Source organism: Elephantulus edwardii, unplaced genomic scaffold (assembly GCF_000299155.1).
Source record: "Elephantulus edwardii isolate Elephantulus edwardi_28Jun2011 unplaced genomic scaffold, EleEdw1.0 scaffold00055, whole genome shotgun sequence".
Taxonomy (NCBI): Eukaryota; Metazoa; Chordata; class Mammalia; order Macroscelidea; family Macroscelididae; genus Elephantulus; species Elephantulus edwardii.
Genome location: NW_006399805.1, coordinates 8112939 through 8126590, shown reverse-complemented (window position 1 = coordinate 8126590; position 13652 = coordinate 8112939). Strand labels below are relative to the sequence as shown.

General features: G+C 47.1%; 1 protein-coding gene across 1 annotated transcript in view; it reads left to right on the top strand.

The window, feature by feature from the left end:
* Window positions 1-2450: 2450 nt before the first annotated feature.
* DGKI (diacylglycerol kinase, iota) overlaps window positions 2451-13652 on the top strand; it is a 341252-nt gene continuing 330050 nt past the window's right edge. Inside the window, exons 1-2 of the mRNA XM_006887211.1 lie at window positions 2451-2491; window positions 2572-2680. Of these exons, the coding sequence (XP_006887273.1) occupies window positions 2451-2491; window positions 2572-2680 (150 nt within the window). The remainder of the gene's footprint in view (window positions 2492-2571; window positions 2681-13652) is intronic.

Sequence of the window (13652 nt, the reverse complement as noted above, 5' to 3'; positions counted from 1 at the left end):
GTGTCTTCTTTGGGATCTGAATATGATCTGTAACAGAGCAGATTCTGTCTAAAACAGTCGCTTTGGAAATAGCAACAACAACTTGCTCTCCCGTGACTGATAAAAGCATGCTTATAAAGAGGGCATGTTGTGAGGAGCCCTGGCGATTCAGTGAACGCAGCAGTCTCCCCCGGGGGCTGTGGATGAAGCAGTCTGCTGACGTCACGGTCCGCAGCCCTGGAAACCCTGCTCCCTCTGTCCGTTCGGCTGAGTTGGAGTCGACTCCCCTGCAGTGGGCTTGGATTGTTGTTGTTTGTTTTTGGTTTATGTTGTAGGTGTCTTTCAATAAGTAGATGATGACAATATGAACATTATCGTCTACCATCCGAATGTTCACAGCGGGGCTGGTGTCTCTTTGGTTCCTTCACCCTCGGTTCTACTGATATTCACTCTTATCTTCAAGGAGTTGAAGGAGCCCTGGTGGCAGAATCCCTTCTATGTTGGGCTGCAAAGCTAAACGGTTGACTGTTCAAACCCACCAGCTGCTCCTTGGGAGAAGGACAAGGTGGTCTGTGCCCATTAGGGTTTGCAGCTGGGCAACGTGAGGAAGGGTCTCCTTGAGTCAGAATCAGCTCAAGGGGGTGGGCTCAGCTTCGGTTTTAAGGAGCTGCTTCGGAGAGTTTCTGTCCCTGTCTGAGAGGAATCTCATGAAATGAAAGGACTGAGGGATGATTCAGATGACCCGAATCAAATTTCTCGGCTCTTGATCTAATCAGCAAGCTGTTTTGCTTGGCTTCTCGGTCAAGTTCATTCATTAACTCTGAAAGCATTTATTGACTGTGCTTGTGGTCCACCCCAGGGCTGGAATGTAATAAGATTAGCCAATGAATGGAGCCCTGTTCTTCGGGAGTTTGGAGTGTTCGTGTGTGTGGAGTGAAGGAAGTAATGGAAAGCTGTTTTAGATGGATGATGACCTTGACACTCTCGTCAGTGAGAGGTCTTCCCTGGCAGGCAGTGGAGGAGCGGTGTGGCTGTGTGCTCAGAGCTGCACGAGACGGCACCTCTTGCTCCATTTCTCACTTGCTATTGCAGGTCTCCTTCTCGGAGATTCTTTCACGATTACACTCAGCCCCTGTGAAGTGTTGTTGTGAGATGAATGCAAAGAGTCTTCAGCATTTCACGGGTTTCCTGACTGCAGGCGGGAAGAAGAGATGAGACAGAGAAACCTCATTGATTTCCTTTTAATTAGAGCGGACTGTAGTCTGCTGCCTCTGAGACTCCAGCGCGCAGCGAGTTCTACCTGCGTCTCAAATGCCATCTTCTGCCATCAGCGCACAGACAAATGGAAAAAGAGCTTGCATGGATTTGGAGGGCTGGGGTAGAATGGCATTGTCGTCTTGCTTAGGGAAAACAAAACCCATCACAAACACAGGAGCAAAACCCAATGTATGTGCGTGTGTAAACTCAGAGAAAAAGGATTTGTTCTCCTAGTTATTTAGGAAGATGGGGGATTCAAAATTCCACCCCCCACCCCACACCCCACCAACTTGCTTTTTGCCTTGGATGTCTCTTCACAGTGACTGGCAGCCAGTTTACTACCCTTGCCCCCTTTCCTGCCTAATGACGGTTTATATGTGTGGTAGAGATCCGAGTTTCTTCTACTAATGTTATAGAAAACTCGCTTTACGGGGGAGCTCTGGTGGCCTAGAGGTAAGGAGCTGCAACTACAATCCCAGAGGTGCACGGTTCGAATCCACCAGATGCTCTGCCGGGGAAGGAGGAACAATCTCCTCCTGTACTAGTCAGATCTGATTTGACGGTACACTCACACAAAAGTAATAAAAATTAAAAAAAACCAAACAACTTGCTTTATGTTTGCAACCACAATAAAGAAGAAATAACCCACAGAAGTCTTTACTCACCTGCTTCTGTTCACAGGTGAGGGGTATGGGTGACTCGACGGGCCTTGCAGGGCTTCGCCGGGCTTCGCCTGGGTTGGGACCAGCAGATAAAACCCAACGCCAGCTGCTGCCGGGTCAGCTCTGTTTGTTGTTGATGTTGTTGAGACCCTCCATGGGTTTCCTTATGGGAATCCTTATATGAGGAGACTGTACATCGTTCTCCCAAAGAGCATCCATTGAATTAGAACTGTTGACCTTTCGGTTCGCAGCCCAACACCTGAACACTACACTGGGCCTTCTTGGGGGCACAGAACATGAAACATGACGACTTTCTCTAGGGCTTGACTGTGTCCCATGGCGTGTCCACAGGGAGCCACACAAACAGCCTTTTGTTGGTGCCCCATGGTGTGTTTATTGAGTAACTTTTGAAAGTGGATGACCAGGCCTCTCTTCCTAGTTTGAAAGCTCTGCGGGTCCCTGGGCACCTGCTGGCCTGTAACACCTTGGTGCTGTGGCATCCAGCGTCTCAGCTCCAGGGACAGCTGAGAGACAGTAGGCAGACAGGCTGGCATGCGGCGGTGGCCCTCCGGCACCTCCGTGGAGGCTCGCGGGTGGGAGGGGAACCCCGGCCACAGCACCGTGAGCTCTGCCCTCCCTTCTGACGTGGTTTCCATTTCTCTTCTTGTTGCAGAAAGGCGATCTCCAGGGCCGGCCTGCAGCACCTGGTCCCCGCGCACCCCCTCAACCTCCCTGTGGCCAACGGCCCCGCCAAGGAACCCAGAGCGACTTTGGACTGGAGCGTAAGTGTCATTTCTTCCCTCTGGACAACTGCAGAGCCTGGGGCGTCCCTCTTCTCTGAATCCCCATAACTGTGAGTCAGGCGGAATGCTTTTCAGTGCGACCGCCAGCTGAGCTCCTTTGACAAACCCCTGGGAACATAGCAGGCCTCTCCCTGGAGGGCGCACATGGTGTGTCCCCTGTGCTCACCTGAAGGTTGGAGGTTCAAACCCACAGGAGAAAGACCTGATGGGGGCTGCTTCCACAGAGATGTTGTTATTAGGTGCTGGCGAGTTGATTCTGACTCCTAGAAACCTGTGCCCAACCTGGTCCTGTGCCGTCCTTGGCATAATGACTAGGCTTGAGGTACCAAACCCCCTGTCATCAAGTGGCTCCTAGCTGAGTGATCTCCACCGGGTTCTCAAGGCTGTTAACCTGTACAGGAGGAGAAAGCCTGCTTTTCTCCCCTGGAGCAGCTGCTCATTCAAATTGCCAGCCTTTCGGTTATGAGCACAACCTGTAACCCCTGTGACAGGTGTTTGAGATACGCGCAGCACCATCCAGGTGGACATTATGAAGCCAGCCAGAAACATCAGTGGGGCACGGGTCTGCGCTGTCGCACGAGGGCTCACCATGAATCAGATTGGCAAGGCAGCAATGGATGGAACAAGGCTCTGTTATGTGCAGTCACATGTGTTAAAGGCGAAGATAAAACGCTGTGAGTCACTTGCAGGTACGCTGCCCGGGTCTGCAGCTGTGGAAGCAGAACACTCCCTGTGCCCGAGTGCTACTGTCCCTTCCAAGCAGACAGTGTACACAGCTTCCTCGTAGCAGCTGTTTCCTCAGCCCAGGCTGCCTCTGCTTTGTGGCGTTTTCCTGAGAGACCATGATGTCCTGGGAAAAGTGCAGGCAGAATGTTCCTTGCAACCAAAGATGGCAAAGTTCTGTCTCTCATACTTTGGACATGTTGTAGGAGAGGCTAGTTCTTGAAAAGGGACATTGTGCAAAAGAGAGGAAGACCACCAACGAGAGGGACAGACACAGTGACTGCGTCAGTGGGCTCAGGTGTGTCAGAGAGGATGAGGATGGCACAGGGTAGGGCAGGGTTCAGGTTTGTTGTTCAGAGGGTTTCTATGAGTTGTGCTCAACTTGATGACCCCAAACAACAAGAGGATGCCACTTTATTTTTTTTATTTTATTTTTTTTAAATTTTTTTTTCTATAATTATATTTTATTAATTTTCATAAACATTTACAGAGATTTTGGGCTTCCACTCATTCATTGTTGCACTATTCTCTCTACCCTCCTCCCAGTTTGTTCTTGTCCAAATGCCACAGTAGGATGCCACTTTACAAGCTAGACATTTCCTGCCCTTTATAGTGCCACCCCCACCTCAACGGTGAACGACTCTTGTATCAGTGAATTGGGCATATTAGCTGATTGGTGACTTCTTTCTTTTTGTTACTATTGTTATTGTGTTGTTGTTGTTGTTATGGACTGTCAAGTTGCTTGCGACTCATAGCGACCCTATGTACAACAGCCCTAAGCCCTGCTCTGTACTGTGCCAATCTCTCGGTCTCTGACATACCTACTCCGATTACCCCAGTCACTGAGTCAATCCATCTTATAGAGGGTTCACTGAATCAATCCATCTTATAGAGGGTCTTCCTCTCCTGCACTGTCCCTCCACTCTCTCAAGCATGATGTCCCTCTCCAAGGATTGGTCCCTCCTTGCAACATGTCCAAAGTATGTCAGATGAAGCTTCAGAATCCTTGCCTCCATGGAGCAGCCTGGTTTAACCCTCTCCAGGATGTATCTATTCATTTTCTTAGCCATCCACGGTATATTCAATACTCTTCTCCAGCACCACAGCTCAAAGGCATCAATTCTCTTTCTATCCTCCCTTGTCATTTTTCAGCTCTCTGATGCATAGCAAGTGATTGCAAAGATCATGGCCTATATCAGGAGTACCTTAGTCTCTAGAGTGACACTGTTGCTTTTCAGTACTTTGGAGAGGTCCCTAATAGCATACTTTCCCATCGTAATATGTCTTTTAATTTCCTGGCTGCTGTTGCCAAAAGTGTTGACTGTGGAGACAAGTAAACTAAAGCTGTTAATCTCTTCACCATCCTGATGCTGCCAATTGGTCCAGTGGTGAGAATCTTTGTTTTCTTAATATTGAGCCTCAATCCATATTAAAGTCTGCAGTCCTTGACTTTCTGCACCAAGCATTTCAGGTCCTCCTCAATTTCAGTGAGCAGGGTTGTGTGATCTGCATAATGCAGACTTGATGAATCTTCCACCAGTCCTGATACCACACTTCTCCTCATAGAGCTCAGCCTCCTGGATCATCTGTTGTGCATATAGGTTGAAAAAGTATGGAGATAGGATGCATCCCTTGTGTACACCCTTCTCAATTTTGAACCATGCAGTATTTCCTTGCTCTGTTCTGACGACTGCCTCCTGGTCCAAGTGTAGGTTTCGCATAAGCATGATCAAGTGTTCTGGGATTCCCATTCTTCTCGGAGTCAGCCACATTTTGTTATGATCCACACAGTCAAATGCCTTTGCATAATTAATGAAACACAGATATACATTCCTCTGCTACTCCCTGCTTTCAGCCAAGGTCCATCTAACATTAGCTACAATATCCCTAGTACCACAACCCCTTCTAAACCCAGCCTGCACTTCTGGTAGTTCTCTGTTGATGTGCTGTTCCAGTCCTTTTTGGATAATCTTCAACAGAATCTTGCTTGCATGTGAAATCAATGATATTGTTTGATAATTTCCACACTCTGTGGGATCACCTTTCTTGGAATGGTAACAAATATAGATCTCTTCCAGTCAGTTAGCCAAGTGGTTGTTCTCCAGATATTTTGACACAACATGGTGCGCACATCTAGGGCAGCGTCTGCTAGCTGATATATGTCGATTGGTGAATCATTAATTCCTGAGGTCTTAATTTTTGCTAGTTCCTTCAAAGCAGCTTGACCTTCCTTCATCACCATAGGCTCTTGCTCATATGTTGTTTCATGAAATTCTTCTGTGTCTGTCAGTTCCTTTCAGTACAGTGACTCTGTATACTCTTTCCATCTTCTTTTAATACTTCCTGGGTCTTTTACTATTCTGCCCAAAGCATCCTTGATTATAGCAACTCGAGGTTTGAATTTGTTCTTCAGTTCCTTGAGCTTTAGAAATGCTGAGTGAGTATGGCGCTTTTGATTTTCTAACTCCAGCTATTTGCACATTTCATTGTAATATTTTACTTTGTCATCCCGTGCTGCCTTTTGAAATCTTCTGTCCAGCTCTTTGATGTCTTGAATTCTTCCCTCTGCTTTGGCTTCTTGGTGCTACTTTTCCTAAATTTATTTTCTTTCTTTCTTTCTTCCTTCCTTCCTTCCTTTCGTTGTTGAGTGTATATACAGTACAGCATGCAGCAACTCCACAGCCTCCACACACACAATGCAGTGATGCTGGTAACAGTCTCAGACTTGTGCACCCATTCCTACTTTCCCTCCTGTTCCTCTTCCATTAACATATACTCACTGCCCCCAGGGTTCCTAGCTAATCTTTCAAGTTGCTGCAGTAAATCTGATCCCATGTAGACAATTCTTAAAAGAACATAGGGCTCAAGGCAGACCTTTTTAGCTAGGTAAGCAAAACTATTGTTAGGTTTGGAGAAGACGTAAAGGGATCTTTTTTGGTGTAACATCTAAAGATGTAAGAGTTTCTGGGATTCTTGCACTCTATGGCTATAGAAAGTCTATGAAATTCTAGTTGTTGTTGTTATGTGTCGTCGAGTCGTTTGCGACTCATAGCGATTCTATGTACAACAGCCCTAAACCCTGCTCTATCCTGTGCCAATCTCATTGCCTCTGACACACCCATCCCGATTACCCCAGTCACTGAATCAGTCCACCTCATAGCGGGTCTTCCACTCCTGCGCTATCCCTCTGCTCTACCCAGCGTGATGTCCCTCTCTAAAGACCTGTCTCTCCTTACAACATGTCCAAAGTATGTCAGACGAAGCCCCAGAATCCTTGCCTCCAAGGAGCAGCCTGGTTTAACCCTCTCTATGATGAATCTGTTTGTTTTCTTGGCAGTCCATGGTACATTCAGTACTCTTCTCCAGCACCAGCACCACAGCTCAAAGGCGTCAATTCTCCTTCTATCCTCCCTAGTCATTGTCCAACTCTCTGATGCATAACAAGTGATTGCAAAAACCATGGCCTGTATCAGGCGCACCTTAGTCTCCAGAATGAAATTCTAGAGTCTATGAAATTTTGAAATTCTGTTCTGTATGTTCCCAGTCACAATTCTTTCATGGAATCTTTGATCAAAGTGTTCTGTGATGGTAACCAGGCCCCGCCTGTGCCCGGTGTCTCTGGTCTCGTGGCAAAGAAGGCAGCTGTTGGCGGAGGGAGCCTACTTTGTACATCCTCCCCTTTCTTCCTGCCGCTTCCTCCTCCGACCTCTGTCGGTCCAGGTGAACAGAGACCAATTATTGTGCCTAAGGTGACTGGCTGCTTGGAGCTTTCAGACCCCAGGCACTGTATAACAAGCTGGGATGTAGACCAGCGACACTAAACACATCACTAGGCCAAGTAACTAGCCTGTCGCATGAAGCTGTTATTGTAAATCACTAAACCAAAGGACCTTGCCCACTGAAGTGCTTGATTGCACTGAAGCAGCCTCAGCAGCTATTTTTTCCCCCTTTGCTTTAACTCTATCACCCGACTTGAGTCAATTTAGGTTTTTACAGGTATGCAACTTTTTGACAGGAATAGGAACAGTGGAATGTGTAGCCCTACCCTTAATCAGTGTCATCTTTCTATCATTGTTCACTTTCTATGTTCTGGCCCTCCAGCAGTTGACTGCTAATAGACCTTGATCTTTATATTTTTCTCTTTTCTTGTCTCTTTATATAAGTGAGATCATACAAGAATCATCCTTTTGATTGGCTTAGTTCACTCATACTAGGAGTGACATCAACTTCCTAAACAACATGCCTCCAGACACTCTATGAACCTTGATAAATGTCGCTAGTTGTAGAGGGGGTTCAGCCTTTTGTTCACAGGGTCCCTATGAGTAGTGCTTGACTTGAAGACAATCAACAACAATAACAGCAATGACAGCATAGCATATATTGGGAGCTCTGGTGGCCTAGCGGTAAAAATCTGCACCGCAGTTCTGAAGGCATGTGGTTCAAATCCACAAGCTGCTCCTTGGCAGGATGGGCGATCTCCCATGTGATTAACTGCCTCTAAAAACCCACTGAGGGTCAGCTATGGGTCAGTTCTGACTCAATGGTATACAACAACAACAACAAAATAATAGCATATACCAAGACTTCATTTACCCCGCTGGCTGAACTAGCCTTCCAGTGTGTTCACTTACTGTTTAACTCATCTGTGGATGGCCGTTTCGATTGTTTCCACTTTTACTATATATTGTGTTGCAATGGACATTGGCTAATGTTTCCTTTAAAAGTCTCTGTTTTAAATTCTTGTGAAGATATACTCAGGAGAAGATGGACGGGTCATATGAAAAGTCTATTTTTAGATTTTTGAGGGGAACTACCAAAGTATTTTCCAAAATGCCTCTATGGTTTTGTATTCCTATCTCCAATAGAATACAAGGGTTCCAATTTTCCCAATTCCTCACCACCTATTATTATATATATTCACTCTCTCGCTCTGTGCACACGCATGTGTGTGTATGATATCTGATGGTGATTTTGATTTGCGTTTCTCTGATGACTAATGATTCTGAACATTCTTTTCATGTGTTTGGTGCCCATTTGAATGTCTTTCATGAGATGTCTAAGTCCTCTGTCCGTTTTATGACTGGGTTATTTTTATCTTTTTCTTGCTGTAATAACAAAAATGTATTTGTTGTTATTGTTATTAAGAAGAATTCATTGTGTTTTCAGTTTAAGTTTCCATTGCACAATTTCGACACAGCCTGTCCAGCGACGTTGGTCACATGCATCATGGTGCGTGGACATTCTCACGATTTGGCCCTGGTTTGGCTTCCACGCTTGTTTCCTTGACCCCTTAACGTTCTCATCTTCTTTGTCACGTGGCCACTGACTGTTGGGGGTCACATAGGGGATTTTTCAAAGAAACAGAGTCTTATGAATAATATTCCAAGTTTTAGCAGATTTATTATTTAGCCCCAAAGCTCACTTTGGTTTTAGTTGAGTTTGAAAAGTATCTCAGAGCCATAGGCTGTTTCAGCCAGAGAGGCAGGGGTGTGTGTGTGTGTGTGTGTGTGTGTGTGTGTGAAGATACTTGAATTTTGTCCTATAATTTTCTCTTGTTCTCTCAAAGTCCACCTAAGGTGGTCTCTGATTGATTGCTTTTTTTGCCAAAGCCCATTCACAGAAGCTGTTCACTAATTTGAGGTCTGTAGTTTGCCATTCATAAGTCAGCGGAAGCTGTTTATTGAGTCCCCGTGGTGGAAGAGCACATATGAATGAAAGACGCTGGGAGGAGGGGAGGAGAGCTGTTCTGAGGAATCCTGTTCTGTTCTTGTTGGTGTGTCTGGTTAACACTCCTTAACTGAGTTTGAACAGGGAGCTAAGCCATCTTTTGTGCTTTGCAAATGTAAAGAATGGTGGGTGAGAAAGGAGAGATTTTATTTTTAGCAAGCGTGTCATGACTTAATGTCCTTTGATTATATAATTTCTCCTCTCCCAGCACACACTAATTAACATTCTAACTTTGTGTCCTGGACCTGAACCAATATTGCTTCTTGAGTGTGTGAAGACCTGGCAAAGGCTGCCTTTAATTGATGTATAATTTCTTCCTTCATGTAGATACCACTGTACAGGGAGTACTCAGGTACCACCAAGTATGTTGCTAAGGATACCTTTATACTGGGAGTACTCAGGTACCACCAAGTATGTCGCTAAGGATACCCTTATACTGGGAGTACTTGGGTACCGCCAAGTATGTTGTTAAAGATGACATTGTGCTGGGAGTACTCAGGTACCACCAAGTATGTTGCTAAGGATACCTTTATACTGGGAGTACTTGGGTACTGCCAAGTATGTTGTTAAGATGACATTGTACTGGGAATACTCAGGTACCACCAAATATGTTGCTAAGGATACCTTTATACTGGGAGTACTTGGGTACCACCAAGTATGTTGAAAGAGATTCTACTGTAACTCAAAGGCCAAGCTTCTCAGGTGGTTTGAATTTCCCAGCTGCTCCCACAAAGGAAGATAGGAGTTCTTGTCTCATGCACTTTATAGCCTTGGGAACCCAGTGCCTCGATGGCAGTGAGTTTTGAGAGGGAGCCTTCCACTCCTACCTCGCATGTTGAAAGAGTTCTGTTCTTGGAGAGCTCAGCTATGACCCAGCATGGTCAGATAGCTCAGGAGAAATACTTCTCAGCTGGAATATTTCCCCCTGTGGTAAAGACTGCTTTATTGGTGACAGTACAAGTCAGTAAATACTGCTCCCCACAGAAGAGCTCTTTTTATCAGATTACTGGTCCATAATAAACGGAATTAAACGGAACCAAGGGCAGCAGTGAGAACGTCCAGTCAATCCTGCTTCTTGGGTAAAGAGGCCACAGCCGGCTGATCCGGTGTGTGCTGGCCCACCACCTTGAGCACCACGGTGGCTCTGTCCAGGAGGGTGGCTGCCGACCCTCCCTCTGGGTGCACTGGAATCCCATTCTCCTCCTGAAATAGTTTTTGTTTTTCTGGAACTTTATTTTCAACCATCTGCGTGAAGCAGTACTTCTGGTCCTCTGGGTAATTTGATGAGGAGCCAGCAGGTTCTGCAGCATCTTGGCTGTGTTGCCACCAACTGCTACAGTTGAACACCTTTAACGACACGAGTCACACGGGTACCGGAACTCGCTCAGCTGGGATTTTAATACACACTTAAACCATGCCGTCCAGTCACCTGTGACCCATCACGACCCTGTGTACAGCAGCTCCGAGGCCTGTCCTGCCCTGAGCCTGTTGCACTGACTCCGACACACCTGCACCTATTACCCCAGTCACTTGAAAGTCCATCACATGCGGGGTCTCCCTCTCCTGCGCTGATGGAACCTGACGATTGCTCAACTTCTGGGTCGTAATCGACTTGGCAGCACCTAACAACAACAGCAACAACCAACGAGAAGCTCGGGAGTTCAGGGCCACCTAGTAACACCTGTGAGGAAAGGCCTTCTCCAGACAACTACTGCAAAACGCCTTGCAGAGCAGTCATGCTCTGGATGGTGGGGCCTGCGTTAGCACAGATTCAGCAACCATGAGGGGGTTGCTTTGCTTGTTCCTTTTTAACTTGTTGCATTCACAGCAGTGTCGCTCACCAGGGTTTACAAAATTGAAGAGTTCTGATGTACAAATTTCTTATAGACTCAAAATTAACATGCAAAGACCAACAAGGATTCAGGGACCCTGGCAGGGCAGAGCACCAGGTGTGACATCCCAGGGAGGCCTCAGACCTCACCTGTCCCTGGGGAGCCTTCTGACCTGATCTATTGGGAGTCAGGGAGCCTGACAGAGCAATGCACCAGGTGTGACATCCTGGGGAGCCCTCTGACCTGACCTTTCAGGATGTTAGTTGAAATGTCAACATCTAAAGAGCTGTTGTTTTTGATTGCTGACCAGTCGAGCACAACTCATAGTGACCTGATGAACAAAAGATCTGAAGCCTTTCGATAACTATCGTTTCTCAAAGTTCATAGAATTTCCAGAGACATGTTGTTGAGGAAGTGGATGCCACTCCTGCTTCCAAATAGTAGTTAAAATAATTTTGCTGGAAGCCTTCCTAGTCCTCGTGTGGATTTAGTTAAGTTGCATCACCTCTCTTGGCCTGTCTTCACTTGTAAATAGGGGCCTTCATGTTCCCTGCCTCAGAGACGTCCTGGGAGTTGTAGGGTGGAATGTTCTTGGGATCCAAGCCTGTGCTGGTTCTTTGTAAGCTGTGTAAGCCTCACGCATTCATTAAGAAGCAGAGTAGAACTGAAGAAACTGGTGAGTTCGCCAATTCACCCTGCACTTCCCAGTGCCTGCTTTGTGCTGGGACCTGTTTAGGACTCTGGGGTTCAGAGGTTCTGGTTCCAGAGATTACAGGCCAGTGGGGGAAAGAGAGACAACCACACTTGGAATAGAGGTGATGATGCCAACCTGGGGAACACGAGCTGAATTACTAGAGGCAGGAAGTCACGCTCAGAGAGGAACCACACACTCACCCCCGGCTGCAGTCCAGGCTCCGCTTTGGCGGAAGTTCACCTGTTTAGAGGCCCATCTGCTCTGCAGGGATGAGTGTCTTCTGTCATCATCTCTTCTGTGACAGAGACTTAACTTGGACTTAGGAATCGCCTTGATTTCTGCGTTCAGCAGAGTGTGGAGGAAAGGGCTCTCCACTGTGTCCCCATTCCTTGACAGTGTCTTTTGCATTTGCACTGCCTAAAACAGGCCCCTGAGGGGGAGTCGTAGAGCTACCCAGTCCTTTCCAAAGGGCCCCTCGGCTTTAACCCTGGCGTCTTCAGTGATGATTCTTCATGTAAATGTCCCCCAGTTCCAAGAGCAGACAGAGCCAGCTCCACTCTCCTTCCCTGTCACCAACAATGCTAAAAAAGGAAGGTTGGCTCCTTGGCAGGTGGAGGCACAGTTGGCACTCGGCCTCGCTGTGGGGTTCAGGGACAGGATTAGGGAAGGAGAGTCTTTGTGCGAGATTGGTTTAAACTGGGTTAGGAAACTGGGTCATCTTATCTTTAGAAACCCGAATGAATGAACAGCCGGGAAAGGCTAGCGTGTGCACATGTGTGCATTCTGATTTCAGTCTCCCTCCAAGTGGCAAAAGGAGCCCAGAGGTGCGGCGCTTAGGAAATCGGCTGCTCACAGAAGGGTGGTAGTTCAAGTTCACCAGCTGCTTCTGGGAAGAAGAAGAGCGTCTGCTCCTGTGAAGAGCCTCCGTGGGAACTCTGTGGCCAGTCCTGTCCTGTCCTGTCCTGTCCCACAGCCTCGCCAGGAGCTGGACTTGACTTGACACCAGGCTTGGGGTTTTGGGTTTTGAAATGGTAAACCCCAGGAAACCCAATGCCTTCTTTCCCAGCTTCAGGGCAGCACTCCTGTCAGGTTTGGGTGCTGTCAGCCTGGAGCTTCCCCACAGCAAGGCTCTCTCCCACAGCAAGGCTCTCCCCTACTTCTCCCTACGTTTATTTATTTAGAAAGGTAGGTTGGGTTTTTCCACATCTCAGACCACCAGCCTTGAGTGAGATTGGCAGCACTAAATGGGGGAGGCCCCGGACAGGTAATGGGCCTGTCACAGTCATAATGGGGCTGGTCTGGTGGGACTTACCTCTACCCTCTCCCAGTCGCCTCCTGTCCAGTATAATGAGAGCTTTAGATGCAATCAGCTGCCTGCTGGGGGAATCGTAGAATTGTATGGTTTCATAAGCACAACACCAGCATTGACACTGAGTCGGAACCAAGTCATAACTGACCATCCAGCATGTTTTCGGAGTCTGTAACTACCACGTAACAGAGGAGAATACCCATCTTTCTCCCAAGGAGCAGCTGGAGGATTCGAACCACCTGCCTTTGGCAAGGCAGTGCCACTTCTTCCCCACTAGGCCAGCAGAGCTCCCCCTACAGGAATGTCAAGATGTGATCGCTTCTGTTGTCACATGCCCTAGCGTTGATTTCCACTCGCAGTGACTCCCGGTGACGGACTAGGATTGCCATGGGCTCTCCGAGGTTGTCATCTCTACAAAAGCAGACTTCCAGACTTTTCTATCCTGCAGCCACTGGTGGGTTCAAACCTCTGAATTTTCAATTAGGGGTTGAGTGCTTCACTTTTGCACCACCGGAGCCTTCTGCCTTTTGACACAGAACTCAGTTTAGAGTTTACTAAGCTCAGTTGTAAGCCCTACATGTCAGACACAAAGTTTCCCAACTGCGAAGATTCTCCTGGTTACATTTAAAAAGTGTTAAGAAGTAGGTAACTTGGTAATAATATCTT